The sequence below is a fragment of the Aspergillus uvarum genome (assembly GCF_003184745.1).
Source record: "Aspergillus uvarum CBS 121591 unplaced genomic scaffold BO82scaffold_2, whole genome shotgun sequence".
Classification (NCBI taxonomy): Eukaryota; Fungi; Ascomycota; class Eurotiomycetes; order Eurotiales; family Aspergillaceae; genus Aspergillus; species Aspergillus uvarum.
Window position 1 is genome coordinate 751,377 of NW_020291299.1, and position 26,908 is coordinate 778,284.

At 53.6% G+C, this 26,908-nt stretch overlaps 10 protein-coding genes across 10 annotated transcripts; 7 read left to right on the forward strand and 3 right to left on the reverse strand.

Moving 5' to 3' along the window:
• Positions 1 to 605: 605 nt before the first annotated feature.
• BO82DRAFT_388494 (uncharacterized protein) lies at positions 606 to 4,525 on the forward strand (the record flags this gene model as incomplete). Its single annotated transcript, XM_025638391.1, has 3 exons — positions 606 to 974; positions 1,054 to 3,381; positions 3,439 to 4,525. Exons 1-3 carry the CDS (start codon positions 613 to 615, stop codon positions 4,523 to 4,525), a joined length of 3,777 nt encoding a protein of 1,258 aa, XP_025497123.1. The 5' UTR covers positions 606 to 612.
• A 657-nt stretch (positions 4,526 to 5,182) lies between these two features.
• On the forward strand, positions 5,183 to 7,514 carry nfr1 (putative AIF-like mitochondrial oxidoreductase (Nfrl)). The gene is made up of 3 exons (XM_025634036.1): positions 5,183 to 5,866; positions 5,921 to 6,110; positions 6,169 to 7,514. Exons 1-3 carry the CDS (start codon positions 5,644 to 5,646, stop codon positions 7,433 to 7,435), a joined length of 1,680 nt encoding a protein of 559 aa, XP_025497124.1. The 5' UTR covers positions 5,183 to 5,643; the 3' UTR covers positions 7,436 to 7,514.
• A 235-nt stretch (positions 7,515 to 7,749) lies between these two features.
• BO82DRAFT_350029 (DNA-directed RNA polymerase I subunit RPA43) lies at positions 7,750 to 9,659 on the reverse strand. Its single transcript, XM_025634037.1, has one exon. It carries the CDS (start codon positions 9,582 to 9,584, stop codon positions 8,145 to 8,147), a length of 1,440 nt encoding a protein of 479 aa, XP_025497125.1. The 5' UTR covers positions 9,585 to 9,659; the 3' UTR covers positions 7,750 to 8,144.
• Positions 9,660 to 9,813: 154 nt separating this feature from the next.
• BO82DRAFT_350030 (J domain-containing protein) lies at positions 9,814 to 11,234 on the forward strand. The gene is made up of 3 exons (XM_025634038.1): positions 9,814 to 9,954; positions 10,073 to 10,600; positions 10,665 to 11,234. The coding sequence occupies exons 1-3, from the start codon at positions 9,910 to 9,912 to the stop codon at positions 11,169 to 11,171; spliced, it is 1,080 nt and encodes a 359-aa protein (XP_025497126.1). The 5' UTR covers positions 9,814 to 9,909; the 3' UTR covers positions 11,172 to 11,234.
• Positions 11,235 to 12,791: 1,557 nt separating this feature from the next.
• Positions 12,792 to 13,400, forward strand: BO82DRAFT_54256 (uncharacterized protein). Its single transcript, XM_025641312.1, has one exon. The coding sequence runs from the start codon at positions 12,847 to 12,849 to the stop codon at positions 13,198 to 13,200; it is 354 nt and encodes a 117-aa protein (XP_025497127.1). The 5' UTR covers positions 12,792 to 12,846; the 3' UTR covers positions 13,201 to 13,400.
• BO82DRAFT_54279 (uncharacterized protein) lies at positions 13,401 to 14,921 on the forward strand. The gene is made up of 2 exons (XM_025641313.1): positions 13,401 to 14,028; positions 14,092 to 14,921. The coding sequence occupies exons 1-2, from the start codon at positions 13,601 to 13,603 to the stop codon at positions 14,483 to 14,485; spliced, it is 822 nt and encodes a 273-aa protein (XP_025497128.1). The 5' UTR covers positions 13,401 to 13,600; the 3' UTR covers positions 14,486 to 14,921.
• Positions 14,922 to 15,655: 734 nt separating this feature from the next.
• Positions 15,656 to 16,005, reverse strand: BO82DRAFT_54343 (uncharacterized protein). The gene has a single exon (XM_025641314.1). The coding sequence runs from the start codon at positions 15,903 to 15,905 to the stop codon at positions 15,705 to 15,707; it is 201 nt and encodes a 66-aa protein (XP_025497129.1). The 5' UTR covers positions 15,906 to 16,005; the 3' UTR covers positions 15,656 to 15,704.
• Positions 16,006 to 16,105: 100 nt separating this feature from the next.
• BO82DRAFT_370724 (uncharacterized protein) lies at positions 16,106 to 22,654 on the forward strand (the record flags this gene model as incomplete). Its single annotated transcript, XM_025637233.1, has 8 exons — positions 16,106 to 16,947; positions 17,007 to 17,233; positions 17,294 to 17,424; positions 17,490 to 17,736; positions 17,801 to 18,313; positions 18,376 to 18,482; positions 19,660 to 19,815; positions 20,558 to 22,654. The coding sequence occupies 8 exons, from the start codon at positions 16,106 to 16,108 to the stop codon at positions 22,652 to 22,654; spliced, it is 4,320 nt and encodes a 1,439-aa protein (XP_025497130.1).
• A 508-nt stretch (positions 22,655 to 23,162) lies between these two features.
• On the reverse strand, positions 23,163 to 24,711 carry BO82DRAFT_397491 (protein-lysine N-methyltransferase; the record flags this gene model as incomplete). Its single annotated transcript, XM_025638936.1, has 4 exons — positions 23,163 to 23,287; positions 23,385 to 23,520; positions 23,616 to 24,326; positions 24,463 to 24,711. The coding sequence occupies 4 exons, from the start codon at positions 24,709 to 24,711 to the stop codon at positions 23,163 to 23,165; spliced, it is 1,221 nt and encodes a 406-aa protein (XP_025497131.1).
• Positions 24,712 to 25,004: 293 nt separating this feature from the next.
• Positions 25,005 to 26,205, forward strand: BO82DRAFT_300044 (40S ribosomal protein eS24). Its single transcript, XM_025632042.1, has 3 exons — positions 25,005 to 25,145; positions 25,504 to 25,751; positions 25,823 to 26,205. Exons 1-3 carry the CDS (start codon positions 25,069 to 25,071, stop codon positions 25,897 to 25,899), a joined length of 402 nt encoding a protein of 133 aa, XP_025497132.1. The 5' UTR covers positions 25,005 to 25,068; the 3' UTR covers positions 25,900 to 26,205.
• The last annotated feature ends 703 nt before the right edge of the window (positions 26,206 to 26,908 follow it).

Sequence of the window (26,908 nt, forward strand, 5' to 3'; positions counted from 1 at the left end):
ACTTAGCGATTACATTCTGTTTGCAGCTTCTTTGGTGCCAGTTCTCTGAACGTGCAGCAAACATATACTACCTGCTATACATTGGAAGCTATATAATGGAAATACCCCCTGTTCTTTACAAGCATAGATGTGGATTCTGTACAAGGGACTCAAAATTACAAATTTGCAAGGCCAGTGTTGGTACTGTTTGGTGGTGCGAACCGTGGGTGGCCCGCCTACGCAGACCAAAGGGGCTTAGCGGGAAACAGGAGCTTTGGCACTGCATCGGTCGTCGTTCGGGCTTTCCTTCTCCGTGCTTTTCGTCGGTTTCCGCGCTGCACTCTCAACATTTCATCATGACTGTTTTCTCTTGTCAATAATATGTCCTTTTCTCCTGCGCATATCGTTCTCTGAGTGTCCTTGATATCCGAATAGATAGGAGATTCGCGCTTTATCTCGAAAGTGTTAATAGCGATTGAGCTCCTGACCCAAAACTGCTCAGCCGACCCAACGCGCTGCGGCAATCATATCGAATCTAAATCAACTCAACCGCCTCATCGAAGTTTTACACTAATGAGCTGCCCTTGATCGCATTACTTTGGAAGTAGCAGCGGAATTTTCTAACATTCCATTATGCGTCTCCACTTAGCAATCCAGCGTCACGGCTTGCCCGTGACGCGCATTCTTTGGACGACGTCTCCTCACTCTCAATTCGGTCCCAGTGCGTCGAGTGGCTCGCCCATGATTCCCGCTGCCGCATCTGCAATTACTTCGACGCGTTTACCTAATGCGCTCTACTCGAGTGGTGGATACACATTCGCACAACTACTGGAAGATGTGAACGAGGTGATTCCGTTGGAGACAGAATCGGCCCAGCTTGACGAAGAGTGCAGTGGACAGTGGGGTCTTGAAGATTATGTGGTTGAAGTGGGTGGCTCGGAGTGCCTACATTTTATGGAGGTGGTCGGCCTATTGCGCGACGGCGATGAGGTCCTGTATGTGCCATCCCATCCATGTTGACCCTCTCATGATTTCAGTTATGGAGCCACTAACCGAAGCGTCCTCACATGATAGAATCCGTGCTCTACAAATCGAAGATCTTCGGGCCAGGCGGCTTTCCGGTCGCCATCAGATCTCCGGAGATGGCAAACACCTCATCGATGGCGTTCCCTTCGGAAAGCCTTTCCTGAAAAGACCTACTTCATCTAGGCCTGCAATCACGATTCCACCTAGGAAAAAACGACGGACTACCATCGCAGGATGGGATTACGGGGTACGCTACGATGATGATGCGGATTGGGAACCACCCAAGCGGCTTCTTTCCAAAGTGGAAGTTAATGCACTCGGGAACAGTGGTAATTCCGAAGGGAAAAAGGCGGAAGGGCATGGAACTACGTTTCAGGATGACTTCCAGGATTATCATGAGCCTGAGGATGACGGTGACGGAACAGTAATCCGCCACCCCGTGGACCAGGAATCAGAGAGTGATTCTGACATGTCTGATACCCGAGAGGGCGAACTTGAGGAGGAGTTGAAGGCTCTCGCGGAGGATTTGGAAGCCCCTCCCATCTCCAAACCTGAAGACCAAGTCAAGCAACAGACTGAGTCTGCGCCCCGTGCTCTCCGCTCCGGGCCTAGGACGCCCTCGATAACACCAAAGAGAGATGCACCAAAGTTTATTCAAAGTACCTCAACCCCAGCTGACTCACGGACGGATGCTAAGGTGGTCCAATTTGAGGATGAGAAGCCGGCATCGCAAGCCTTGAAGCCTGAAAGCACACCTGTGAGCAAGGCGAAGTCACCCTCCGTGAGTTCGGCTGGCTCTGTCTCAGATGACAGCGACAGCAGCTCACTCGCATCCGACTCTAGTGGTGTGAGTGACTCCAGCTCGGATGAAGACTCGTCTTCGGAGTCAGGTCATTCGCTATCGGACTCAGACGACTCAGATGAGTCAAATGACTCTGATGATTCAGATGATGAGTCCACTTCGGAGTCTGATGATTCAAGCGCATCGGAATCGGAGGATGAGGATGTTTCCGACTCAGACACTAGCGTCGAAGCCCCCATCAAAAATGCTCCGCCAGGAGCAGGATCGTTGCGGACCAAAAAGAGTAATCAACGTAACAAGATGCGTCGCCGATTGGCAAAGCTCAAGGAACTTGGTGCTTTACCTGCGCAAGCTGATTTCGCGGCCTTGCGGGAATGGGAGGATGTGCATGGATGCGAGTACTATATCCCCGAAACCAAGCCTGAGCCCAAACCCGAAACCAAATCTGGAGCCAAAGCTGAACTCAACTCTAAAACCCGAGGCGACAAGAAGGAGCAAGAACGCGCAGAATTTGAAGCAAAGCGGCAGAAACTACTCCAGGATTTGGCTGCTGGCGGCGTCGACGTTTCAGTCACCCCAGAGAAGGAGAGCGTGCCGCCCCATGATGAGAACAAGCGGAAGACACGTTCTGCAAGGGACATCTCTGTGGATGGTAACACAGACAGTGATTCATCTAAGAGGCGTACTTTGGATGTTGCCAGCTCTCGGCGAATGCTGTTTGGCTCTCTTGGAGTGAGAGCTCCGCGCAACAAGGAAGACGAAGATGCGACGCGGAGGAAGCTTGCTGCAAACATCACCCATATTCCACCTCGCAAGTCCAAAGGCCAAGACGCAGAGATTGGGCATGAAAGTGACGTGGAACACAACTGGGAGGAAAAGTTGACCATCAGAGCTACCGAATGTATCCACGACGATATTGAGCTGACGGCGCCACCTTTCCCATTTGAGCAGCGCTGGGATCACGATGCCAGCAATATCATCAGGCAACGCAAAGGCTGGGGCAAAAAGAGGAAGCGGCGCCAGCAGCTTCAAGTCTACGACGCGGGAGAGGAAGAATATGGAAATTGGGAGGATAGTTACTTTGACGGAGATGACCGGCTCAATTATGATGACACGGAGCAGCTCAGCGGGGAGCACCAAGCAGAATATGAGGCTGAGGAGTCAGCTGAGGATCTGCCTGTACTGCCCACTAATCACCTCACCGTTCCAGATCTCTCTGAGGATCACCTACAGCGGGCTTCTATAATTGCTTTCAAGCAATTGGACCTGTCTAAAGCCACAAACTGGCAGCCTACCGTGTCGGAGTATCGGGTGGCTGAGATACATGATGTTTACGAGGACAACATTCTCAAGATCAGGCTCGCCAAGCGTGACAGAAGACAAGTCGCCGATGTTGACCCGGATGAGGTGGAAACCGATAAACCGTATTACACCGGGTTCGAAATGCCTGGTCTTGAAGATGATGCGGCGGAGGACGATGGCTTCCGAGAGCTTTCCTTTGCGGACTTCATTGAACCCAAGCTTCTCCGAGCTGCGCCCGCTGCAGGAACTGGGGATGCTGAGAAACCCAGCATGTCAGTACATTAATTTCCTTCACTCCTCTGGCGTATGGAAACGCTCACCCGACCAAGCTCCCACGCAGCAGAGGAGTCCACCACGCCGAAGATCACCACTCCGGCTCGAATTGAGGCCACGGCCGCGCACGATGGCGACAAAGATGGTCAGCGACCAGACCCCGATGCGGGAGATAAGCCGGCTGACTCGGGACCTAATAAGCCCATTCTCCAGGAGACAACAAACTCCTCGAAGATTCTTGCAGGCGATTCCAGCCCCGTTCTGTCCCCCCAGTTTCACGGATTCCAGTCCCCACCCCTAACCGGATGCTCGGAAAGAGCCTCGGACTCGGCATCCAACCTCAACGCCGACGCCAAACTAACCCCCGATGGCGGTGCTGACCGTCAACCCGACGTGCTTCTGCCTTCTAACAAGAAATTTCCCAACACTCTGAACTCCCCACAGCCTGACGGTGTCACCCTCGGTCACGCCGCAGATGCGTCTAATGACGATCTCCAGCTGATCAGTAGCCCGCTCAGTGTGTTGTCCTTCAATCAGCTGATGAACCGGTATTTCCCCGCCAAGCGGGAGAGGAGTGATACTCCACCTTCCAACCAGCAAGCGCAGGGCGACGAGACCCGACCGTCCTCAAGTTCGTCGGCCAGTTCCATGGTCCCGAATCCGTTCTTTGAGATCGACAGGGCTCGAGAGGAAAGCAAGCAGGAACTCTCGTCGCAGCCATCGGACGGCGCTGGGGTTACTGCGGGTGATACCACACTAGATCTTCAATCTTTGGTGGGATCGTCTTCCACGCCACCGTCAGGCCAACGGTCCGTGCAGAAGAGCCCGAAGTGGAAGGACACGGAGGAATCATCCCTGATTAGTGTTGTCCCCGATAGCATGATTCTACCGGTGGCGCCTCAACCCAACTCCCTTGAACCCGCGGGATCTGAGCCTATTGTGGTGGATCTGACACAGTCCAGCCCCCCGGTGTCGCCCGGGGGCAGTGACCATGACTTTGGCCGATCGCAGCGGCTGCCGCAAGGGTCTGGGTGGGTGCAGAAACACGTACCTCCCACGCAACGCCGTACCCGACAGTCGCTGGCCAGGCTGCGGGGGAAGTCGCGGAAGGGATTGAGCTTGGAGTCGAACCCACCGCAGTGAAGACGGCGAGAGTCCGGTAGCGAAGATGTGATGCGAAAGACAGGCAGACGAGCCAGAGGGTGCTGCGTCCATGCTTGAATGACAATGGAATGAAAGAGTAGAATAATGGGCGTCGACATGTAGTCTATTTCTTTTTCTTCTTCCTTTGTCTTCAACTATGTACATATATACATACATACATACATACATACATACATACATACATACATCGGTGGTGATACCTATTCTAATGATTGATCCGTCATCTAAGTTGTTTGGCGCAAGCGCGAGAGTGTATGAGGGAACCTTACCTTAGAGGCACTCAGGCAATCACTCAGGCACCCACACTGTGGGGAAGCTCCGCATTCTGACAACGCCTGGAAGCTTATTGGTGGAGGGGTGGGGCATAGTTGGCGACGTCATCGAGCTGGGATTTCCCGAAAGGGAAAGCACGATGGATGCTGCTGTCCGTAGTCCTTGATCGTTCCTTCCCAATTCCATCCCACCTCAGCTTCATCCGTCGGATTCTTTTTTATTTCTTGTTCGCCGGGCGTGGATTTCATCATTCTTCCGCCATCATCCGATCTGGACCTGGTCGAATAACATTACTATAGAATACAAGCCAGTTACAAATACATCAATGCTGCATCAACCTGCTTTGTTTTAAATGTTATTAATGTTATTATCATTATTGTTGTTGTTGTTGTTGTTCAAGTCACAGGTACAATAAGGAACCTATCTAATTGACCACTAACTTAATCCCCCTCCCCCTCCAATTAATCCATCGTCACCCAATGCGTTTTCCCCTCCTTGTGGCTCGTTCTTCCACCATCCCCTCCTCTTCTTCTTCTTCTTCTTCCTCCTCCTCCTCCATCCTCCTCCATACGAATCTAGCCCAACTTTCATCTCCTGCTTATCGCCGTTATTTGACAGTCTTACCGTCCCTTGCTCATTCTTCTCTCCGTTCTACACTCTGTCGCTGCGGTTGCCGCAACATCTCTTCCTGTCGCTGCCACTGCTGTGCTCATCCTTCCTCGGCCTCTGCCTGTAATATTCCAGCTAATCTCCATCTGTGCTCCTCGTCTTCTCGCTCAACACCTCAGCTTCTTCGCTCATTCTCAACCACTAGACCTGCCAAAATGGTCCAACAATACAAGCTCAAGAACGTCTCGTCCTTCGCAGATGTCAAGGAATTGGACAAGGTTGAATGTGAAGTCGAAGGCATCGAGGAGGGCAAGGTACTCCTGGTTCGTCATGATGGCCAGGTTCATGCTATGACTCCCAAGTGTACCCATTACGGTGCACCCTTGAAACTCGGTGTGGTGGCCCCGGAGGGCCGCATTACTTGCCCTTGGCACGGAGGTAAGCTCGTTTGGCTCCAATGTCTGGACTCTCATTATTGATCTTCACCCATAGCCTGCTTCAATGTCGTCACTGGTGATGTCGAAGATGCTCCGGCCCCGAATGCCCTCAAGAAATTCGAAGTCTTTGAACAGAACGGTGCCGTTTACATCAATGCAGATGAGTCCGACATCAAAGCTGCTCAGAGGGATCCTGCAATGAAGTGTAAATCGTCCGACTCGGAGAGGCTGGTCGTCGTTGGCGGGTATGTCATCCCAATGCGAGTACGAAGATAAGATACTAATGCAGAGTGCGAGCAACAGTGGAAGTGGTACCTTCGGCGTGGTCCAGGCGATCCGTGAATTGAAGTACAATGGTGCCGTGACCGTAATCACTCGGGAACCTAATCTCATTATCGATCGGACCAAGCTGTCCAAGGCGTTGATCGCCGACCCCCAGAAGATTCAGTGGCGACCCGAGGAGTGGTATAAGGAAGCCTCCATTGAATTCGCCCACGATGACGTGACTGGTGTCGATTTTGCAAAGAAGACAGTGTCCACCAAGTCGGGCAAGTCGTACCCCTACACCAAGCTAGTCCTGGCTACGGGAGGCGTGCCGCGCACGCTTCCCCTGGAGGGATTCAAGGATCTGGGTAACATCTTCGTGCTTCGCACCATTCCCGATGTGCAGGCTATTCATCAGGCGCTGGGTGAGCAGAAGAACAAAAAGGTTGTCGTCATTGGTAGCTCTTTCATTGGTATGGAGGTAGGCAACTGCCTCGCGAAAGAGAACGAAGTCACCATCGTCGGCATGGAGAAAGCCCCCATGGAGCGAGTTATGGGCGAACAGGTTGGCCGCATATTCCAAAAGAACCTGGAGAAAGCAGGTGTCAAGTTCAAGCTGGACGTGGGTGTCTCTAAAGCGACACCGTCGAGCTCTGATTCTAGCAAGGTTGGGGCGGTCCATCTCGATGATGGCACCGAGCTGCAAGCCGATCTGGTCATCCTCGGTGTTGGCGTGCGTCCAGCAACCGATTTCCTCAATGACAACCCAGCAATCACTCTTGAGAAGGATGGATCTATCAAGACGGACGAGCACTTCGCCGTCAAGGGACTGAACAACGACGTCTTCGCCGTTGGCGATATCGCCACCTACCCCTACCACGGACCCGGGGCTGACCAGGAGAACGGCAGCTATACCCGGATCGAGCACTGGAATGTAGCTCAGAACGCTGGTCGTGGCGTGGCCCGCGCCATCGTTCACAGCCTGAAAGCTGGGTCGCTGCAGTCCCTGAAGCCCAAGGCATTTATTCCGATCTTCTGGAGTGCTCTGGGCGCTCAGTTGCGGTACTGCGGTAGCACAGTGAACGGGTGGGACGATTTGATCCTGCAGGGAGAGCCGGACAACGGGAAATTCGCGGCCTACTACACCAGGGGAGAGACGGTAGTGGCCGTGGCGACGATGGGTATGGATCCGATCATGGTCAAGTGTGCGGAGTTGATGCGGCGGAAGAATATGCCGACCAAGTCGCAAATCCAGGATGGGGCGGACGTCTTGGCTGTCGATGTTCCTTCTTCAGTGAGGATTTAAAGATTGAATCTACTCCGTAGTACTCTCGTCAACAGTCTAATAATACCAGCTCTTTTGCAGAGAGACGATAAAAAAAGACAGGAAGCTTGATTAATGGCAATCTTCGAAATATGCTGGAACCCTTGCAAACCAGGTTACGCCGGAGAAATGGTCCCGTCGGAGATATATATCAGTGTAGAGCGCATGGAGGGCATTCTCATACAACCAGATGCCTAGGTTGCTCGCGTGATTTTGGCTCTACCAAGGGGATTTCAGATTTGAAATCTACTCAATAACTAGGGAAACCTACCGACGGGGCTTTCAACCCTGCATCGTTCCTCCTCGTCTTCTACCACCCAACACACGATCCGCAGCAAGTGATTCCCAACTGATCAGAAAAAACGTAGTTTTGATTCACCCATCTAACGCCCGGCAAGAGATACAGCAAAGGAGCATCGAGGCAAGCAAGATGAAGTATATAAGGATGAACAGAGAAAGCAGAAGAAAAAAAGACCACACTATCAACATAATTCCGTTTCTGGCCCGTTGGAGCTGGACGGAAGCGGTGCGCTTGCATTTGAGCTCAGAATTCGACTCCTTCGTTTTTTTCCACCATGAGATATGCTGCACCTCCCCCGTAGATACACTCACTCACACTCACACACTCGCTCAAACTCACTCACACATGCAAAGGGAAAAGCGAACGGGATGACAATCGTTGGGGAGGCACCTAGTCCTTGGACTTCTTCTCCTTCTTCTCCTTTTTACCGGAGGAGGACTTGCTCTTCTTCTCCTTCTTGGGCTTACTGCTGCTGTTGCTGGTTTTTGTTGGAGTAAAAGTGACTTCGGCCTTTGGGGTATTGTCGTCGACGAGTTCATCGACCCGATCCGCCGGAGCGGCGCTGAGCGGGACGGTGAACGAGACCGAGGGCGGCGCGTCGACGCTCGCCTGGCGGCGCGGGGTGCCCATGCCACTGCCACTACCGCTACCGCTACCGCCCAGCCCGGTGGAGAGGATCCCGTTCCGCTCGTCCTCCAGCACCCGCGCTTCCTCCTCGGGACTGAGCATCGTGCCCTCGATGCTGATGAACCCCCGGTCCCGCTCCGAGCCCGGGATGACGTCGATGTCGACCACGCGGAACTTGATCGTGCCGCGCACGCGGTGGCCCGACACGGACTGGAAGTAGCCCTCTACCCCGTCATCATCGTCGTCGTTGGAGGTGGGGTCGTGGGTGGAGATGTCGGGGTTCGAGTTGGAGGGGTTGAGGGGGTTGGCGTCGGAGGCGAGGGTGACGGGGCTGAAGTGTTCGAGTTCCGGGTCGAATTTGGACTTGGTTTCGGATTCTGACGAATCTGAGTCCGAGTCATCTGAGGTGGTGGTGGATGGATTCGTTTCGTCATTAGGGGTGTTCTTAGCGGTTGTGGTAGTTGTGGTCGTGATGGTGGTGGTTTCGTCCTCGTGTTCGTCGCCTGGAGGAATCCACTTCCAGTTGGAGGGGAGGCGTTTCCGTTCGATACCCACGGAGAAGAGGTTCAGCGCGATGGCGCCGAGGAACCCCTCCGATTGTACGTTGACCCAGCCCTCCAGGAGCTGGCCGCGCTGTGGGCGGAAGACGAGGAAGGTCGCCGTGAGGTAGACGTAGAGGACGCCGTATTCGCCGGCCGTGCGCGCCAGGGTGAGGGGTTGCGGGTGGTCTTCGGTGGCCGCGGCCGCCGCGGCGGACCCCGGGCTGTTGGGGGGCGTGCTGGAGATCGTGACGTTGGAGTACGCCAGCACGATACCCTCGAGCGGCGGGTAGTAGGTCAGGAGCAGCGGGGACAGGTGCTCGGCCATCAGTGAGGCCTGCGCGTGGGTCGGGGAGATGGAGATAGGCGACAGTGGGAGGTAGAGGGTGGCGGTGGTGAGGGTGTAGGGGGAACTTTCTGCCGGTGTGGTCGTGGACTTCTTTTGACTCTTGGTGGCTGACTTCTTGCTGCTGTTGCTGTTGCTGCTGCTTTTCTTTTCGCGAATGGGCATCGGCGTCGCCTCTTCGTCGGTGATCGTGTGCTTGCGCTTCTTCTTCGATGGGGACGAAGTGTCCTTGTGCTTGCGCTTGCGCTCCTTCTCCGGCGAGCGATTCGCTGCCGGCGAGGCAATGTGTGAGTCGATCTCCATCGCGTCGACGGCCATTGTGACTGTAGAAAGCGCAATGGATGCGCTGCGTCGCAATCTGGGGAGGGGTTGCGGAGGACGGACTTTGCGATGTCGAGGAACTTTTTTTTTTACCTTTTTTTTTTCTCCCTCTCCGTTTTTCCTGTTCGGGGAGAATGGGGTCGGGCGGTGGGTGTGGCGGTGAGAGATAAGCGCTGAAGACAAGACAAGGGGATTTACTTCCGTACTTCCCCAGTAAACACTTCCTTGAGAATTTCGATTGGTATTTGGCTGTAGCTGACCTTCGATGGAGGAATAGTCGAGGCTTTATCTGTCAGTCAGAGGATTTTGGTAGTTTTCTCGCATGGCGTCGCTTTTGTCTTATATGGGATGGGCCGTCCTCCCAAATGTGAGTCCTTCAGTTTCCCCGCGACACTGCGTCCCGCCAGGTGTCCCGTCTGTCGGAGAGTGCTATACAGCACGCGCACGGCATCGAGAATGGTATGGCTGACAGGTCCCCTTGACAGTATGCCACATCGATCGCGCAGAGTGTCTACTATGGACTCACCATTCGCGCTGGTGAACCTCGTCCTCAGCCAGGCACTCCGCGCTACGCCCGGCATCGCCGTCGCATCTTTATCTTGGTCGTGACCAGCTACCTTCTTTATACGCTTTACGAGACCTTCCACCGGGTGCAAATCGCAGGCGATTTCTACAAGGCTCTTGGGGTCTCGCCCCTGGCTGACGAGCGAACCATCAAGTCGCGCTTCCGCCGGCTGGCCGCCCAGCACCATCCGGACAAGATCGGCGCAAGTGACGGGCTGCGCTCCGACGGCTATTTCGTCTATCTGAAGCTGGCGCAAGATACGTTGTTGGATCCAGTCCGACGCTTTGCCTACGATCGGTTCGGGCCGAGCATGCTCGAATGGGGAGAGAAGAAGACGATGCAGGAATTCATGTTTGCTGGATTGCAGCGATCGGTCCCGCAGTACATCGGGGGTCTGGTGACCATCATGATCTTACATTTCACCTGGTGGTCCGATTGGGGGCGCTATGTGGGTTTTTTCCCCTGAATTACTTCGCTTTTGAATACCTCGTACTAACGAACCCCCCGGGCAGTGGCGCTTCTTTACCTTTGCAGCTCTGGTGAGCCTCGAGTTGGCACTGATCACACATCCCAAGGCGTTGTTCTTTCCCGCATCCTACCTCCCGGATGCCGTTCAAGGACTATTCGGCATCTCCTCGAAGAACTCCGGGTTCTATCTGCTGCCGTTCCAAATCCTAACGCTGGCCCAACGGGCCTCGGTGACGCTGCATATCTTCATCTCGCAGGTCACGCCCCCGGAGATCAGCCGACGGGCCTCGTCCGGCGCGGGGGAGCAATTGCACCCGAAGACCATGCAGCAGTTGGGACAGCTGCTGCAGTTGTCCCGGGCCACTGACGGCGAGGCGACTAAGCTACTGCAGCTGGGATTCGCGCCGTTCAAGGGCGATCGTGAGGGTGTGGCCACGCTGCGCAAGGGAATGAAGGAAGGCTTGGTGCTGAGTAGCGTAAGAGCCAGCCCGGTGGTGCAGCAGGCTGTGGCGGAGGTGATCCAGCGGAAGAAGCAGGGGAAGGCCGATTGAATTTGTATATGTGAGGATTGAGATTCTATCAAGTAATGCTCTTCGTCAGTCACGGGCCACGTTGAGTTATATTTACTATTAAGTGGCTGTCTGATTGTATGGTCATCAAGGCTGCCATCATTATTTCGTGGCAATCCCGTCGTACGCGATCGGGGCGATTAAGATGATTAGTAGGGATGGATGGAACGCATCCATCTGGATCAGTTGCCATTTGCCCATCGAATCCGGGTTGAGATTCGGGCCCCCGTCAGATTCCAACCAGGCCGCGAGAAGCAAACACGACTACTACAAATGTACGAGAAATCATCGACCATGAAAGGGGGAATAACTGAAGGTGGTTAGATAAGCGTCAATGGAGTTGAGCTTTCGTACTCAGTATACTCAGTCCTACAGTCAGGCGGGGATTAATTTACCCTTCCATTGTCTTATCCTCTTCATGGATTGTCTGGTCTGGTGGTTGGCTTTCGTGTTGAGAGGATCAGAGTGGACACAGGGATTTAGTTAACGAGTAAGTACTAGCGATGGGGGAGGGGGATGTGATGACATGCCGGAAGTGGCAAGCCGATCGGTAAATGGATGATGGTTGGAAGAAAGAGTTTTTTTTTCTTTTTTTTTTTTGTTTTTCTTTTCTTTCCCGTCCTTTTTCTTGGTTGGGATGAGGTATTTCTGGGCTGCCTTTCATCACGCATCACTTGCATTTTCTGGTCCCGGGGGGAGAGGGGGTTTTCGGTGTCCGTTCCGGCGTTGCCTCGGCGGTTGACTGATGTCGGATATATGTGTGTGATGAGAGAGATAGAATGGTTAGCGCACGTATGTCACGGATGCGTGGATACTACAGGTGATCCCAGAATTGGGTTATGATGTTGCTGCCAGGTGCTTTGCTGGTGCTGCTCAGCTGCTGATTGCTGTTGCTTGCTTCTAGACGATCACAAGCAGGATCTCATTCGTAACCAGACTCGTTCGACGCAAGCTGGGAGGGAGTGCACAAAAGTCTAACGCGGCCGAGGCGGGACGGACGATCCATATTTTCCCTTTCGATAGTTGAAGGGCGAAAGAGACATGGTTGGAGTAAGAACTAAAAGAAGGGGTGGATTTTAATTTGGGATAAGAGACGGGGACCAGACCAGACGAGACGAGACGAGACGAAACCAAACCAAGACCAAGACTAAGACCACCATTATTCTATTACCATCCCATTTGTTTGTGGAGTATAATTGTAGAATTGGGATGAATAGGAGCATGGGATGAATAGGTGGGATAGAGTGGTTTCGAGGAAAAGGCTGCATTGGTTCTCAACCAGAGGACAATCACCTGACATGAATAGAGAGAGAGAGAAGCCGAAGAAGCAAAGCAAGCAAAGCAAGCAAAGCAAGCAAAGCACAGCAACGCAAAGTACCGGACTCGGGAGGAGAATACCACCATATCTCTGCCCCCGGAACATCCTGGAAGGGGGAAGAGTGACTGAACGGACGGACCGACACTAATTGACTGACTCAAAAACTAACACACGACCTCAGTTCAATCCATTGAACAGGTCAACTTCACTAATTCAACTATTTCTATACTTGCAGACTCTACGTAACCGTATATATGGATGTGTGTACAGCAGTACGATCAAACGATCAACGATCAACGAACTATACTATGTAGATAGTACATAGTAACCAGCCGATATATGCGTACTCCGTATAGTATGTGTATTGTTCTGGTTTCCGTACCGTCCCAGTCCATTCCTGGGTCCCATCCGATTAGGGGATCCGCGGTAACGAGGCGTACGAAGACTTCATCCCTTCGAGCTTCTCTCTCACTGACCGCACCAGAAAACTCGTTCCCTAGACGAGCAACACACAACATCCACCCAACCAACCACCACCGCAATGAAACTACCACACGGCGCCTCGACATCCCCATTCCCTTTCATCCCTCCCCCGTCCTTCCTTTCTTTCTTTCCTCTCCCCCCTTCCTCCCTCTACTCTCACTCTATACCCACGATCAACACCACCCACCACCGCCATCACCACTATTCTAGGCCTCACCACCAGACTATGTCACCGCGGCCTCACCCTGCCTGTCTCAATCAGCCCTGCCAGACTCTCGCCTCGCCTTGACCCAATCTCGCCGCCGTGTTCGACCCGATCCACGCCAACGCTCTTCTCTCCACCACCACCAACCTTACTCTCCGTCACCCACGTCACGATCACCGTTTAATTCCTCATTCCCCCCCTTCCCCTTCCTAACTTTCTTCGTCCGATTACGCGGTTTTTTAAAATCTCGTCGCCACTCAGCCTCAGACGAACGTCGCCTCGGTTTCTCTTCTCTCCACCCCCGTTCGGGTAGCCTCATCGCCCACCGGACGAACACTCCCTTCTGGAATCACCTCCACTCCCCGGATCTATTCAGCCACCAAGATACCGGCGGCCAGCTCTGCCATGGCCACCACCACCACCACCACCACCACCGTTACCACGAACGGTCGCTCCAGCCGGTCTGGAAGCTCGAAGAAGATGGTCGTACTCAAATTGTCACCCGATCTGCTAAGTCAGTTTGCGACACCACCCCCCGAGAGTATGGAGTCGAAGAACAAGAAGCACATCGACACCCCGGCCGAGTCCCCGGTCAAGATCAAGGAGCCCTCGTCCCCGGCCTCCTCCTCGGCGGAACTACCGCCCCCGCCCTCCTCCGTGGACAATGCCTCCGATGCAGCATCTACGCCTGCTGCGGGCACCTCCGCTGCCGACACTCCCCGTCGCAAGGGCGTGCCGGGCCCTAAGCCGGGGAGCAAACGGGGCCTAGGCCAAACGGGTGAGACTTACCCGAGGCCGAGAGGCAAGCCCGGACCTAAGAAGAAGCCTAGACTGTATGTGATTTTTGCTCCTATTCTCTCAATGTGCATGTCTCACTAACACCGCTGGCCTTACAGTGACGATGGAACTGTCGACCATGCCAAGTTGGCGGCCAATCATAAGCTCGGCCCCAAGGCCAACCTTGGCGCCATCAATGCCGGTCTACGGGCGCTGGACCGTACCGGTGCTCCATGTCGGAAATGGGAGCGCAAGGCCTTGCAGCTGAAAAGCTTCACAGGCATCCAATGGGCTCTGCCAACCTGGCGCGCTCCCAAACCCCCCAGGCCCGAGGAGAATGGCGAGGCCAAAGAGATGGCACTCGAAACGGGCGACAGTGACAGCAAGGCCAACCAAAGTGCCAGCGGCGTTCCGAGCGAAAAGAGCAACATGGGTGATGGAGATGTCACCCCATTGCCTTCGAACATCCCTGACGCCTCCTCGCCGGCTCCTGCCATTGCTATGACTGCCTAGTCGCTTTCATATCGCATTCTCACACTTACCTAATGTTTCTTTTTTCTTGTATATTATTTATCTTTGTTCCCTTCCCTTTCATGTTGACTCCCATATACCGATTTAGCCCCCATCACTTTCGATGGGTACGTAACCGTTATTCGGTACTACCTCTTTTTTGTTTTCTGCCTTTGTTGCTGGGTTGGCGTTGGAACGATCTCGGTCAGGTCACCTCGGTGGACTGCTACACATGATGGTTATTTTTCACTGCCTTGAGTGATTCTTCTGATTTAATGTTTCCTCGGCTTCTTGTTCTTTGTTTGCTCCTTTGTTATGTAACACTAGAATTATCGGGTACGGGAACAATTCCCCGTGCAGGGCATGGATGAGCTATTTATTGCAGCAGTTGGAAGCATGTACATTTGCACGGTCTATGGATACTAGTTCATCAGCCAGGGTACTCAGGATGATCTACCGGCTGGGTGTCTTGTTTGTCATGAACATTCGCTCATGAATGAAAATCGGCTTTGCTATTCAGCGGCAGTAATTGTTTTACCGAGTATTTAATTCTGTGAAGATATAAATGGGGTCGGTTGTGACTGGTATTCAGATGCCAGCTGATAGTGTGAGGGGAGACTATGGGCAGAGGGTGCGATGGCATCACGTTTTAGGGAGTGACTACTACAACGGGAAGTATATGTGGATGCCAGAATATGTACTGTACTTCCCTTTGGGTTGGTGATACACAGTCTGCAATCATCTCGCAACATCTAGTCATCAAAAGGGTTGTGTAGGTAGACACATAACCAGTGCAGGACAAGAGACATGCAAGGGCAAGGCATTCTTTCCTTTCTTGCCTTTCACTTGGCTGGTTCCTGTCAGATGTCATTGAGATGCTGCCCGGGGATTGCACTTCTGTTTCCCCGCAGTGTGTGTGTGTGTGTCTTGGTCAGGCCATCATCCCCTGTCATACTTCGAATGTGTTCCCTCCCTTCCCCCCTCCTCCCTCCTTCTCTCTCGGTCCTTCGGTCTCTCTCTCTCGTCACGCGAGCTTCGACATGACCGCTTTCCCTTTATCCTCGGATCCTCCTTCACCCTCTTCTTCCTCTCTACCAATTTCTTTCCTGTGCGGGCTATGTTGACAAGATTCTATCGCGATCTGGCTCAGCTGAACTTGGGCCCTGATCAGGTGTGAGCAAGCGAGGATTCCTCATTCGTTCTTACTCAGTCTCTTTGAAATTCATCGAGTACTTCGTGCTGTCAATCTGTACTTCGAACTTCTCCAACTCAGTCTACGGGTGGTAATACTCCACAATTGCCGGTTACGGACAGCCTTCCGTCCGATCAGGTGAACCGCCGGACGGACAAGAAACGAAACTATAGAACAAAACGAAAAGGAGGAAAAAAAAAACCAAAAGGCGAATACACACACCGAGAACATAAAGAGCTTATTGTGGAGTCAGCGAACAGAGCAACGTACAGGACATACTTCTGTGAGTGACTCTGGAACCCGAGTCAATGCTTTTTACTTAATGTATACAAGATTACAGTATGGGCGTGTATTGACCAGTTGGGGGCTTTTGGTGTTTCGTTCCCTTCCCCCCACCCACCACTAAATTAGCTAGTTACTGAACAGGAATAATGACTGACGCATCGTTTCCCCCTTCCGGTGGAGCTCCTCGAGCTCCTCCTCTTCCGACTACTACAACTACTACAACTACAACCACCACCACCGCCGCCGCATACACTGGTCCTCCCAGTATCTCTTCTATCCCACGTCGTTCGTCCTACGCCTCGGTTCTATCCGGTACTGCCGCTCTCTCCTCCACCAGCAGCTCTTCGTTCTCTCATCTGAACCTCGCATATCCACCCCCGCCTTTGACCGCCGCCGACAGCCGCCTGTCCAGGCTATCCGCCGCCGTGGATGCTGATATCATGAATTCGCCCTGGCGGTCGTCTCCCGGTGAGACTCTGCCTCCTCACTCCCGTAAATACGCCAGCTTTCCTCTCCACGATCCTTTCGCCCACCAGCCGGGCAGCTTTACCGACACCGTTCCCTCCGTCACCCCCTCTTATCTCCGCAACTCCCGCTACGTCTCCCGCCTTGAGGCCGCCCGTCGGGCCAAACTCGCCGCCCATCGAGATGCCACCGTGCCCTCCGCCACGTCGATCCCTCCTTCAACCTCGTCGAGTCAGGCTAGCTTGCCCCGGATCACCCCTTCTCATCGAGGCATGACCTATGATATTGTCGAACGAGAAACTCCCAACGACGATGACCACTTACTCCCCTTACCCTCCGGGTGGAACGCGGCGGATAAATACTCGGGATTGGAGCTGACGAACGGCGGTTTCGAGGTTCGGTATACGGGCCCAGTCAATAAGCATGATCATGAGGCGGCGGCCGTTCGCGCGGACAACCCTATGCCTCCGCAATGCGGGATCTACTACTTTGAGATCACTGTTCTATCCAAACCTAAAGAAGGGTATGTGCTGGTTGAAAGTGCTGACTGAGGTTCGTGTGGGGTTCGGCTGACAACATTAGGATGATCGGCATTGGATTTTCAAGCAAGAAAGCGTCGATGGAAAGGTTACCGGGCTGGGAACAAGAATCGTGGGCCTATCATGGGGATGACGGGAAGTCCTTCTTTGGCGAAAGCCAAGGACAAGGTCGCCAATACGGTCCAACTTTCGGAGCAAATGATACGGTGGGGTGTGGGGTGAACTTCTCGACCGGTTGTGCCTTTTTCACCAAGAACGGCGTTTTCTTAGGTAGGTCGTGGCACTTTGCAGCCCAACGAGAAGACCGAAAGAGGACTAAGTAGTACACAGGGAACGCCTTTCGGGAGCTACGAAACCTCAAAGTCTATCCATCGGTGGGAATGAAGAAGCAACCGCCGGTGCATATCATCGCCAATTTCGGCCAGCAGCCCTTTATGTTCGATATCGATGACATGGTCAAGGTATTGTTCGGCCCCTTGAGGCACTTTTCTTGCCGTTCGCCTCTGCTGACATACTTCCACCGCAGAAAGAGAAGTCTCTCGTCTATTCGGAAATTGCCTTGACCAGCACTGCCAATCTTCAGCCGCCATTGGATGAGAATGCCTTACTTCAAGAATTAGTGGCGCAATTCCTCGCCCATGATGGCTACGTGGAAACGGCCCGCGCGTTTGCCGAAGAGGTGGCGGCGGAGTCGACGGCGTTAGAGAACGGCCGACCCACTTCGCTACAGAAGTATGAAGTTGAGGAGGATGTGGAAGCCGTGAATCGACAGAGTAGGTCTTTCCTTGTGCTCACCTGCGGTGGCTGCAGTGCACTAACCTTATGATTTTTCTCCAGAGATCCGAGCCGCGATCCTCGATGGAGATATAGACAAGGCGCTCAAGTACACCAATGCATATTACGCCAATGTGTTACAGACCTACCCCCATATTCATTTCAAATTAAGATGTCGCAAGTTTTTGGAAATGATGCGGCGGTGCAGTGAGCTATCAGCAACGGCGTCGAAGCGGGGACGATCGACGAATGGCTTGTTGGACAGTGCGGTGTTTGACCAGGAAATGGAGTTAGATGACCAAGTGCACGACGGGGACGGATGGGAAGTTGAGGGGATGGAGATTGAAGACTCCGAGACGGCAGCCAAGTCAAAGGAGCTGCTGACCGAGGCTGTACAGTATGGACAACAGCTGTTCGTCGACTATCCACCCGATGAACGGGGCGGGGACCGGAAGATGTTGGAAGATATCTTCTCCTTGGTGGCCTATCAGGACGCGCGCCAGTCGGTGCATGGGCATTATCTAGACCCGGCCAACCGCATAGCCGTGGCAGAAGAGTTGAACTCGGCCATTCTAGGTAAGGCAGACCGTGGGTGGGTGGCTACATTGGGTTACGCGGTGGCTAACAACGTCAAATAGTGTCACTCGGCAAGTCATCTTCGGCGGCGCTGGAGCGCCTGTATCAACAGACGGAGGTGCTGGTGAATGAGATTAGCGAGGAGGGCGGCGCTGGGGCGTTTATTAATGTACGCCATGACTTCTTGCTTTAATGAAGGATGGGAAGAAAGGTGTATGAGGACATGTCTGAATCTGCTGTGATTATTCTCTCTAACATACGAAAGACTGGTATCTTTGATGAGTGATTTCCCAGAGCACCGAAGTCGTGGGGAATTTTTTGTTCCTTTTTTTTTTTTGTCCCAGCGTCACAGGCCATCATTCAGCAGCCCTTTCATGCAGCAGCAGTCATTGGGGGGGGGGGGGGGGGGGGGGGGGGGGGGGGGGGGGTTGGTAGGTTGGGCGACAAGGTACAGTACTAGGCCCGGGTACATACTATTGTACAGTAGTACCTCGTTCATTCAGGGCAGGAGTTTAGTCTCTGGTGGGGTTGTCCGTAGTACCAGAATACACATGCAGTCCATCGTTTGTGATTTGTAAGTTCTTGAAAGCTGACTAGTGAGTTGCGTGCTGCGAGCAGGTTATGCTGCCTTCCTTGAACGCACGTAACAAGTCTACGTCTTCAATGGATTATTATTTACATAGTACGGAGTACTACCTCAGGTACTATACCTTATGGTTACCGCCTCTTCAGACCCGGTCCATTTTCACCGCCCAACCGGCCCTCTCGGAGCCAATCATCAACAGGCGCCAGCGGTCTCCGCCTCGAACGGCTTTCAGCTCCGTTTCTCCATCCACCGACCATCCACCCATAATAATGATTGCATCCATGATTAGTACTCCGATTATTCCCCTTCATTTCTCTCGGTCCTTTCCACATTCCATCATTCTCCGTCTGAACCACCGATTCATGCTTCAATCGAGCAATTGAGAACTTCTAGCTTGATCTTTCTCACAGATTTGAGGGAGGTTCAAGCCAGAAGCAGACAACCTACTATGGTCTAGTGGAGTTTGTGAGACGGAAACAGAGACGGACAGAAACACACAGACAGAAAGACCCTCTCGCGCGATCTGTATCCATCTCGATCTATTCTTGTTTCATCAATCTACGACCGGAGCTTGGACAAGCGTCGAGGCTCGGGGGCCTCCGGGCCATTTCATCACGTCGTTCCAGGGGTGCCAGCTCAACTGTTAACCCCTCCCTCCCTTTCTCCATTCTTTAGCTGCTGCTGCGTCTGCTGCAACTGCTGCAACTGCTCCCGCTCTTCCTCCCCCCCCCAAGCCATGGATTCGTCCACTACTGGTCAGCTTCCCAGCATTCCCGCCCACCCAGCCTCTGCCCACGTCTCGACCACGGATCTTCAATGCTGCTGTGGCCGGAATGACTGTGCATTCTTGCTCCATAATCATCTGGCTCTTGAGGGGCTGGAAAAGGATCTTGCAACTGCTGCTAAACTAGGCCAGGTACGTGTCTGCTGGCAGCGTTCTCCGATTTCCCTTACTTTTCCCGTTTAGTGCCTTCTGCCCTCGAGTTGCCTATTTGTTTATCTGCAGATTTGTTTTTCCCGGCTTCTTGTTGGTTCGGCCTTTCGGCCAATACGTCAGGCGGCATCATTGTTGGCAGCGGAGGTCTGTTCCTTCGGCCACTAAAGTCACCACTATCACTATCGATGCACCTTGCCCTGCCTGATTCTTGGCCTGGAGCCGATGAAGTCTTACAGAACTTAGCCAGATATGAGGCTGTCTGACTGGTGGCCGGTCAAATGGCTTTGCCCACTAACTTGCTTGCTTTGGATGGTCGGCCTATATATCCTCATCCCTCTCACATACTTTCTCTCTATACTCACATGCCTGATTACTCACCTCATGTCCTTGGCCCCCTTCACTGGCGGATGGACATTGTTTACATCGTTTGCTTTCTTGCTTGTCCTTTGATTGGAATTTGACAATCTCGGTTTGAATGACTGTTCTCCATTGGGGGATTGAGTGCCAAGAGATCTGAAGATTCACGAGACAAGAACGGCCAACTGAGGCAGGCCTACCACCTGGCCTGTCACAACATTCCCCCGCTCTCTCATGGCGTCTTCCAGTCTCAAGTCTCCCATTCTCTCTCAATGCTTCTTTGTTCGTCATGGCTGTCGCCTCAGACAAGGCCGCATTGGCGGCCACGAGTATGGGCTCCTCATCGCTAACCTTTGCTCTGCAGGCTTTACTCCACCGTCATGAATCTTACATGGCGGAGGCGGAACAGGACCGCCAGCGTCTCCTGCTCAGCATTGAAACTCTCGAACGGGAGAAGCGCGAGGTTCAAGCCGAGAACGCCCGCATCATTGAGGAGAATCGCGACTTACTGGAGCAATTAGAGGGCCTCAACAAGGCCGTCGCCGATTCCGACCTACACGCCAAATCGTTGGCATCGCGACTGGAAAACACCGAGACTGAGCTGCGCAAATTGACCATGTCGGCAGCTCGCGCGGCGGATCTCGAGGCCCAACTCGCACACATGGAGTTGGAGCAGAGTCGACTACAAGAGAGTCTCCAGTCGGCGAAGGAGGAATCCAAGTCGGCCGTCCAACGCTGGAAGCAGGCGGAATGCACTCTCCGTGATCTGCATGATCAAGTTGACCGCATTGAAAAGGAGGCCCGGGAAGAACGAGAGCGCCATGCGGAATTGATCCAGCGGATGGAGCGCCGACGAACCGTGGAGCGCGAGCTCGATGGTGCGGCTGGTCGATTGAAAGGTGCGGCTGCTGCGCAGGAGCTGGGACGCAATCGCGCGGGCGCCAACGTGGTTTCCCACTTCGTACGCGACATCTTACAGGATAATGCCAACCTACAGATAGGAATCATGGAGCTGCGGGACATGCTCGAAAGCTCGAATCAGGAGGTGCAAAACCTGCGGGATCAGATTTTGTCTCATCAGCCCCTAGCTGCGTCCGACGGGCAGGAACCTCGGCCGTCAACAACCTTGAGCCAGGAACTGGAAGCGCAGGAGTCACGTCGCGTGTCGCAGGAATACCATATTCACCATCATTACCATCCACCCGCTATCCCTGTTGGTGCCAAAAAGGATCGGGGTTCGTTGTTTCGTCGGGGCAGTAAGAAAAGACGATCTTTGGGGAATGCGGCGGTGCTTAACTCGGCCTCGGGAACACGCAAGCCTAATCACCGCTCGCAGTCATCTACCTCCTCCACATCAACCATATTGTCCCAAACATCAGTCTCTATCCCTCCAGCGGCGTCTCATCGGTGGTCATTGCAAACTCCAATGACGGACTCCGTGGCCAGCTCGCCACAGTCCGCTTACCAACCGCCCTCGATCTTTGATCGCGCGGAACGCGGCTGCGACTTCTCCCAGCCAACTAGCCCAGATAGTACCGTCTTTTCCTCTCCATTGACAAGCCGTCGCAGAAAGGGTCACTCCGATGCATCTTTGCGACGGGATGAGACTGATCGTCTGACCCATCCCAATGATGATGATCTGAGATATGACTATCTCACCCAACGTAATCTGGATGCTGAATCGCCACACAGAGGGGTCGTGGAAGCTGTGATTCCGGAAGAGATGGAGTCGATGCAGTATGCTGAGTCGGAGCGAGCTGCGTCTCCTATGATAACAGACATATTTTCTTCTCCCTACCGCTCCCTGCGTCGGTGCTCGTCCCACGAGAGTCTATTCTCCGTGGCGGGGATGGACATTCATGCTCCGAGTCGACGTCCGTCGCGGACGAATGTGAACGACCTTCCCTCGACCACCATGCCTGTCCGCATCCCTCGACGCATTATTTCGTCGAATATGGATTTATTCCCCACACCCCCGGTGATTTCGACGAGCAATGTGACGGCGGGACGAGAGCCAGCCCTATTGCCAAACCAGCGTCCACAGGCCCTTCTCGCATCAATGACTGGGAACAGACAGCTGTCAACTGAACAGGTGGTCCCTGAAGACGAATACTCGGACAGTAGCACTACTACGCCTTCTCGGAAGCTGTCTCTGCCCCGCCGGGTTGGTGGTTGGGTCCGCGGTCGCTGGGGCACCGCCGCCGTCTCGGGGCATGAAACCATGCATTCGTCCCCAATTGAGGAGGATACTTCTTCCCAAGTGAGGCCCTCCTCCAGTGGGAACAGCACCAGAAGCTCCATCAAGGTTCGAGCAAGTCCAGCTCCGAGCCTGCCCTTCCGGCACCCGGGAGTAAACCAAAAAGGGCCGATCCTGGGATTTCGCCCCGTGTCTCGTGCACCTGTATCCCTACATGCCGACAACTTGGACGAGGGACTTCTCAGGGAGAGCCTTGCTGAGTGACCTTGCTCGGTAGTAATTGCCCCCCAAAGCAACGAAACATAGCCTCGTATATACCTCATTTTCGCTCCTTCGATTCATTCTATTTGAGCATAACTCAGTTGCCTGAGCAGCAGCACGTTCCCTGATTGATCAACTTTTTTTCTGTGGGCCGTTCAATCTTTCTCGAAACAGTATTCGGCCTGCTGTCCATCGCTCGAGCGCGTTTCTTTATCCGATTTGATAGACATGATACCCAGGATGTTAGACTTATTACATACAGAACGGCACTGGTTTTTGACATATATACAGTTGTTCTTCGCAATTTACCCTCTCAAGCCGAGATTTTAGCTTTGTCTGAAGATAGATCCACCATCAACAATATGTGACCATGATTGTTTTGCCGTTAGGTCACCAAAGAGGCCAAAGGTCGAAGTAAGCGGGTAGAGCGGCAAGCGAGCTGGTAGTCTATATTTGATTCCTGTTGACTCGACGTCAATCTCGTTTCAGGTTCATTGAGAAAGATTGAAGACTAGGCTGTCGGTCTTGTGATCCGATATATATGGATTGGGATCGCCGTGGAATGATAGAAGCCCTTCTGCTCTGCCTCGGGAGGTGATGTGAATGGGAGTTGCTCGACAGTGAACTCTTGATCTTCTGCAAGAGAATCAGTTGCTGATACCGGAAAGAGGAGCGCATCAAGTGAGTGCACTACAGACAGCAGGGGGTGGGGAGGGGAAGGGGGGCAACGCACCACAAGCTCTCAAAAACGTGCGGAAAGTGTTCTCGTTCCGCAAAGTGGCGGAGATGATAAATTGCTGTAGACCATAGTTGGCGAAGAGGTCCTGAATGGTCGCGACAAGGAGGGGAACAAGGTCAACATCGTAGATCTAGGCCAGAGGTTCCATGAGTCAGTTGCGTTCCCGGTGACCAGCGATGGCCCTGGATTCTTGAAAAGAGGCATCCAAACGAAAAAATAACATACCAGATCCGCGCCCAATGCGACATCGAACTTAAGACCCTTCTTCGCTTCTTCACCCACGGCGCCATCTCCCGGTAGCTCTCCTCCCCCTCCCCCTCCCGAGGAACCAACACGACCCTCACCCAGCCCAGGAATATCCAGCGGAGTCCCCCACTCCCAGATCCCCGCCGCGAACCTTTTGCCGGGCGCGTCGTCGCCGTCACCCACCAGTCCATTCCGCCCTGCACAATCCTGGATCTGCTCAATCAGGGCGATCTCGCGATCGGTCACGACCACAGACCGGGGCTGGAGATGCTGCGCGCAGAACATGCCCAGGAATCCCGTGCCCGCGCCGAGCTCGATCACCCGTTTCCCGGCGATCCCGGCGCGGACGGCGGTCGGGTCCGTCGCGAGGTAGGTCCCCAGGTGGAGGGCGGCTTCCCAGGTGCGGAATCCCGTGGTGCCCGCGGAGAGGATCAGGCCGCGGGATTCGGAGGTGATGGTGGTTCGTTGTTGTTGTTGTTGTTGTTGTTGTTGTTGTTGTTGTTGTTGTTGTTGTTGTTGTTGTTGTTGTTGTTGTGTCAGGTCGGCGGGAGCAGAATCGGTGGTTGGGTGATGGTGCGGCGGCGGGGCGGTGTATTTGATGTAGGTGAGTTGTTGGGCTTGTGCGATGGCGGAGGGTTTGGGGTGTGTGAGTAAGGTACCCCATGTTTCGAGGAGGTCGTCGATGATTTCCTGGATCAGGGGGGATTAGTTTATTCGAGCCGAGTTGGTGGGAGGGTAACGAGCGGGGGAAGGGAAGGGAGGAATGAATTTGATCGGCGATGGTTGGAACTGATCAGATCATGTCATACAGATAAAGGGTTCATACATCCTCCTCCGGATTGGTAAGTGATTGCTCAAGGCGGGCGATGATCAATTTGAGCACGCGCATGCGATAATGGGCGGGGGGCAGCGGCCAGAGGGCGGGGTCGGACTCGTTGAACATGCGGTTGTAGAGGGCATGTTGGGTGGTGGGGGTGAGGAGCGTGGCGTTGTCGGGGAGAGCAAGAGAGGGAAGTTCGAGCTGTTGGTAGTACTGGGACACGAGACGGTCGATGGGGGAGGCGGGGGAGAACATGGTGAGAATGAGGTTGAAGTTGTATGATGCTCTAGTGTAGATTGTAGCGTAGAAAATACATAGTAAGTCGTGGATAAGGAACAGAGGCTGAGTCAGCGGCCTCTTATCAGGCACCATGGCGCTAGTTCCGATGGGGAATAATTGAGCAGGGCACTCGGACTAACCGGATCCAGACTAGGGTCGTCTAGCCGAGCCCACAGCCAACTTGTGCACAACAAGACCAAAATTGAATCGAACGCCGCATTTCGAAGCCCCGACCCGACTTGACAGCGACTTCGACAAACCCGCGCCCTCCTTAATCTGCCCCCCCTTTTGCTTCCTGTCGCACGCAGATTCCTTCGCTGTCAACTTCCAACCATGGCCGACGCTCCCGTTACCCTGCGGACTCGCAAGTTCATCCGCAACCCCCTGCTTGCTCGCAAGCAGATGGTCGTGTAAGAAGCCTTCCCCCGAATGCTACTGCCCGGAGGATGCTCGGAGGGAGGATACAGACCCAGATACAGGCAAGAGATGGGAAAGCGAGAGAGGAGGAAGATACGACATGACGATTCCAAGGTCGACCGGATGGCAACACAAAGGGAATGTTACGACAATTTTGATAGGGAAGATTTTTTTGCAACCCAAAAAAATCATGCCCGGGGGCAATATCACATTCAGTGTGTATATATGCGTGAAGGGCAAAAGAAGACAAGAGAAGATTTATCGACTGGGAATTCATCCGAGAGCAACCTCCGGGCAACACGACCAGACTTTTTGCATGAGAAACGGCAGACGCTGATATTCTGCACACAGGGATGTCCTCCACCCCAACCGCGCCAACGTCTCCAAGGACGAACTCCGCGACAAGCTCGCCGACCTGTACAAGGCCAACAAGGACCAGGTCTCCGTCTTCGGTTTCCGTACGCAGTACGGTGGCGGTAAGAGCACTGGTTTCGCTCTCGTCTACGACTCCCAGGAGGCCCTGAAGAAGTTCGAGCCCCACTACCGTCTGGTCCGCATCGGTGCTGCCACCAAGATCGAGAAGCCCAGCAGACAGCAGCGTACGTCCCTCCTTGTGTCTCTATTCGCCTCGCATGTTTCCTCATTTCGTGTATACTCACACCCCCTCCAGGCAAGCAACGGAAGAACCGCTCCAAGAAGTTCCGCGGTACCGAGAAGGTCAAGGGCCCCAAGAAGAACAAGAACTAAGCGGCTCGATTCGGTTGAGAGTTCTCTGCGTTTACGTTTATTGGTGAAAATATGGAAGGGGGAACTAAATAGAGTGGCGGCTCGCTGGCTTTCACGTCTTCGCCTCGGGACTCGGAGTCGGATGGACTTATCGGTTCCAGGCGGACGGCGCGGCCACGGGCTGAGCTTGACGACGGGGAGGATCGGGGGTGATTTCACTTTCTGCCGGAATTCCCCACGGTCTTCTTTGAACCAACGAACCCTGGTGGATATGAACGAACTGGTTGTGTGTGGAGGGCGTTTTACATTTTTTTTATTTCTCATGGGCGGCCACCGCCAATTCTTCATATCTACAATATGAAACCATGAATCCGATGACAGGGAACTTCAAAAAAAATCAACTCGAGACCGTTTGGGCTTATTCTGTATGCCGGGGGGGGAACAAAATCAAAACATGGGTCGGATTTCTTTTCTTTCCAACACCCCACAAAAAGGAGATAAAATGGATACCTTTCTTTTTTTTCTTTTACTTGGCTCGTGCATCACCCCAGATATCCTTTTTGCTGCCTCTTTCATGACACTCACCCCGAGATCCTTATCGATTCTTCATGCCTTGGCCTTTCATATCCCCTTGACTACCCAAACTACCTTTACTACCCCATCAAATTCTTATCGCATCCTTATCGACCGGTTGATTTGATCGGAGCCAGCCCGCAGTCCCCGGTAGGCATCACAGTCCATCACTCGTTCCTTTCTTTTCTCTGTCTCTTACTAGCCCATCCCATCCGGGCTGGTATCATTCTTGACCCTGTGCGATCCCCCAGCACAAGCGTTTCCCCTTGGGGAGCCTCCTTTCCCAGAACCCTCTCTTCCCCCGCCCCCCCTACGCCCGCATATTCGAGCACGGAAGCATGGAGCTGGTAGGCGAGTACGTACGTCCGTAGCTTTCTTTCCTCTCGGATAGTGATAATAGTAGTAGTAGTACTGTATCACCACGGACCCCGGATGAATCACCCACCTGGCATCCACT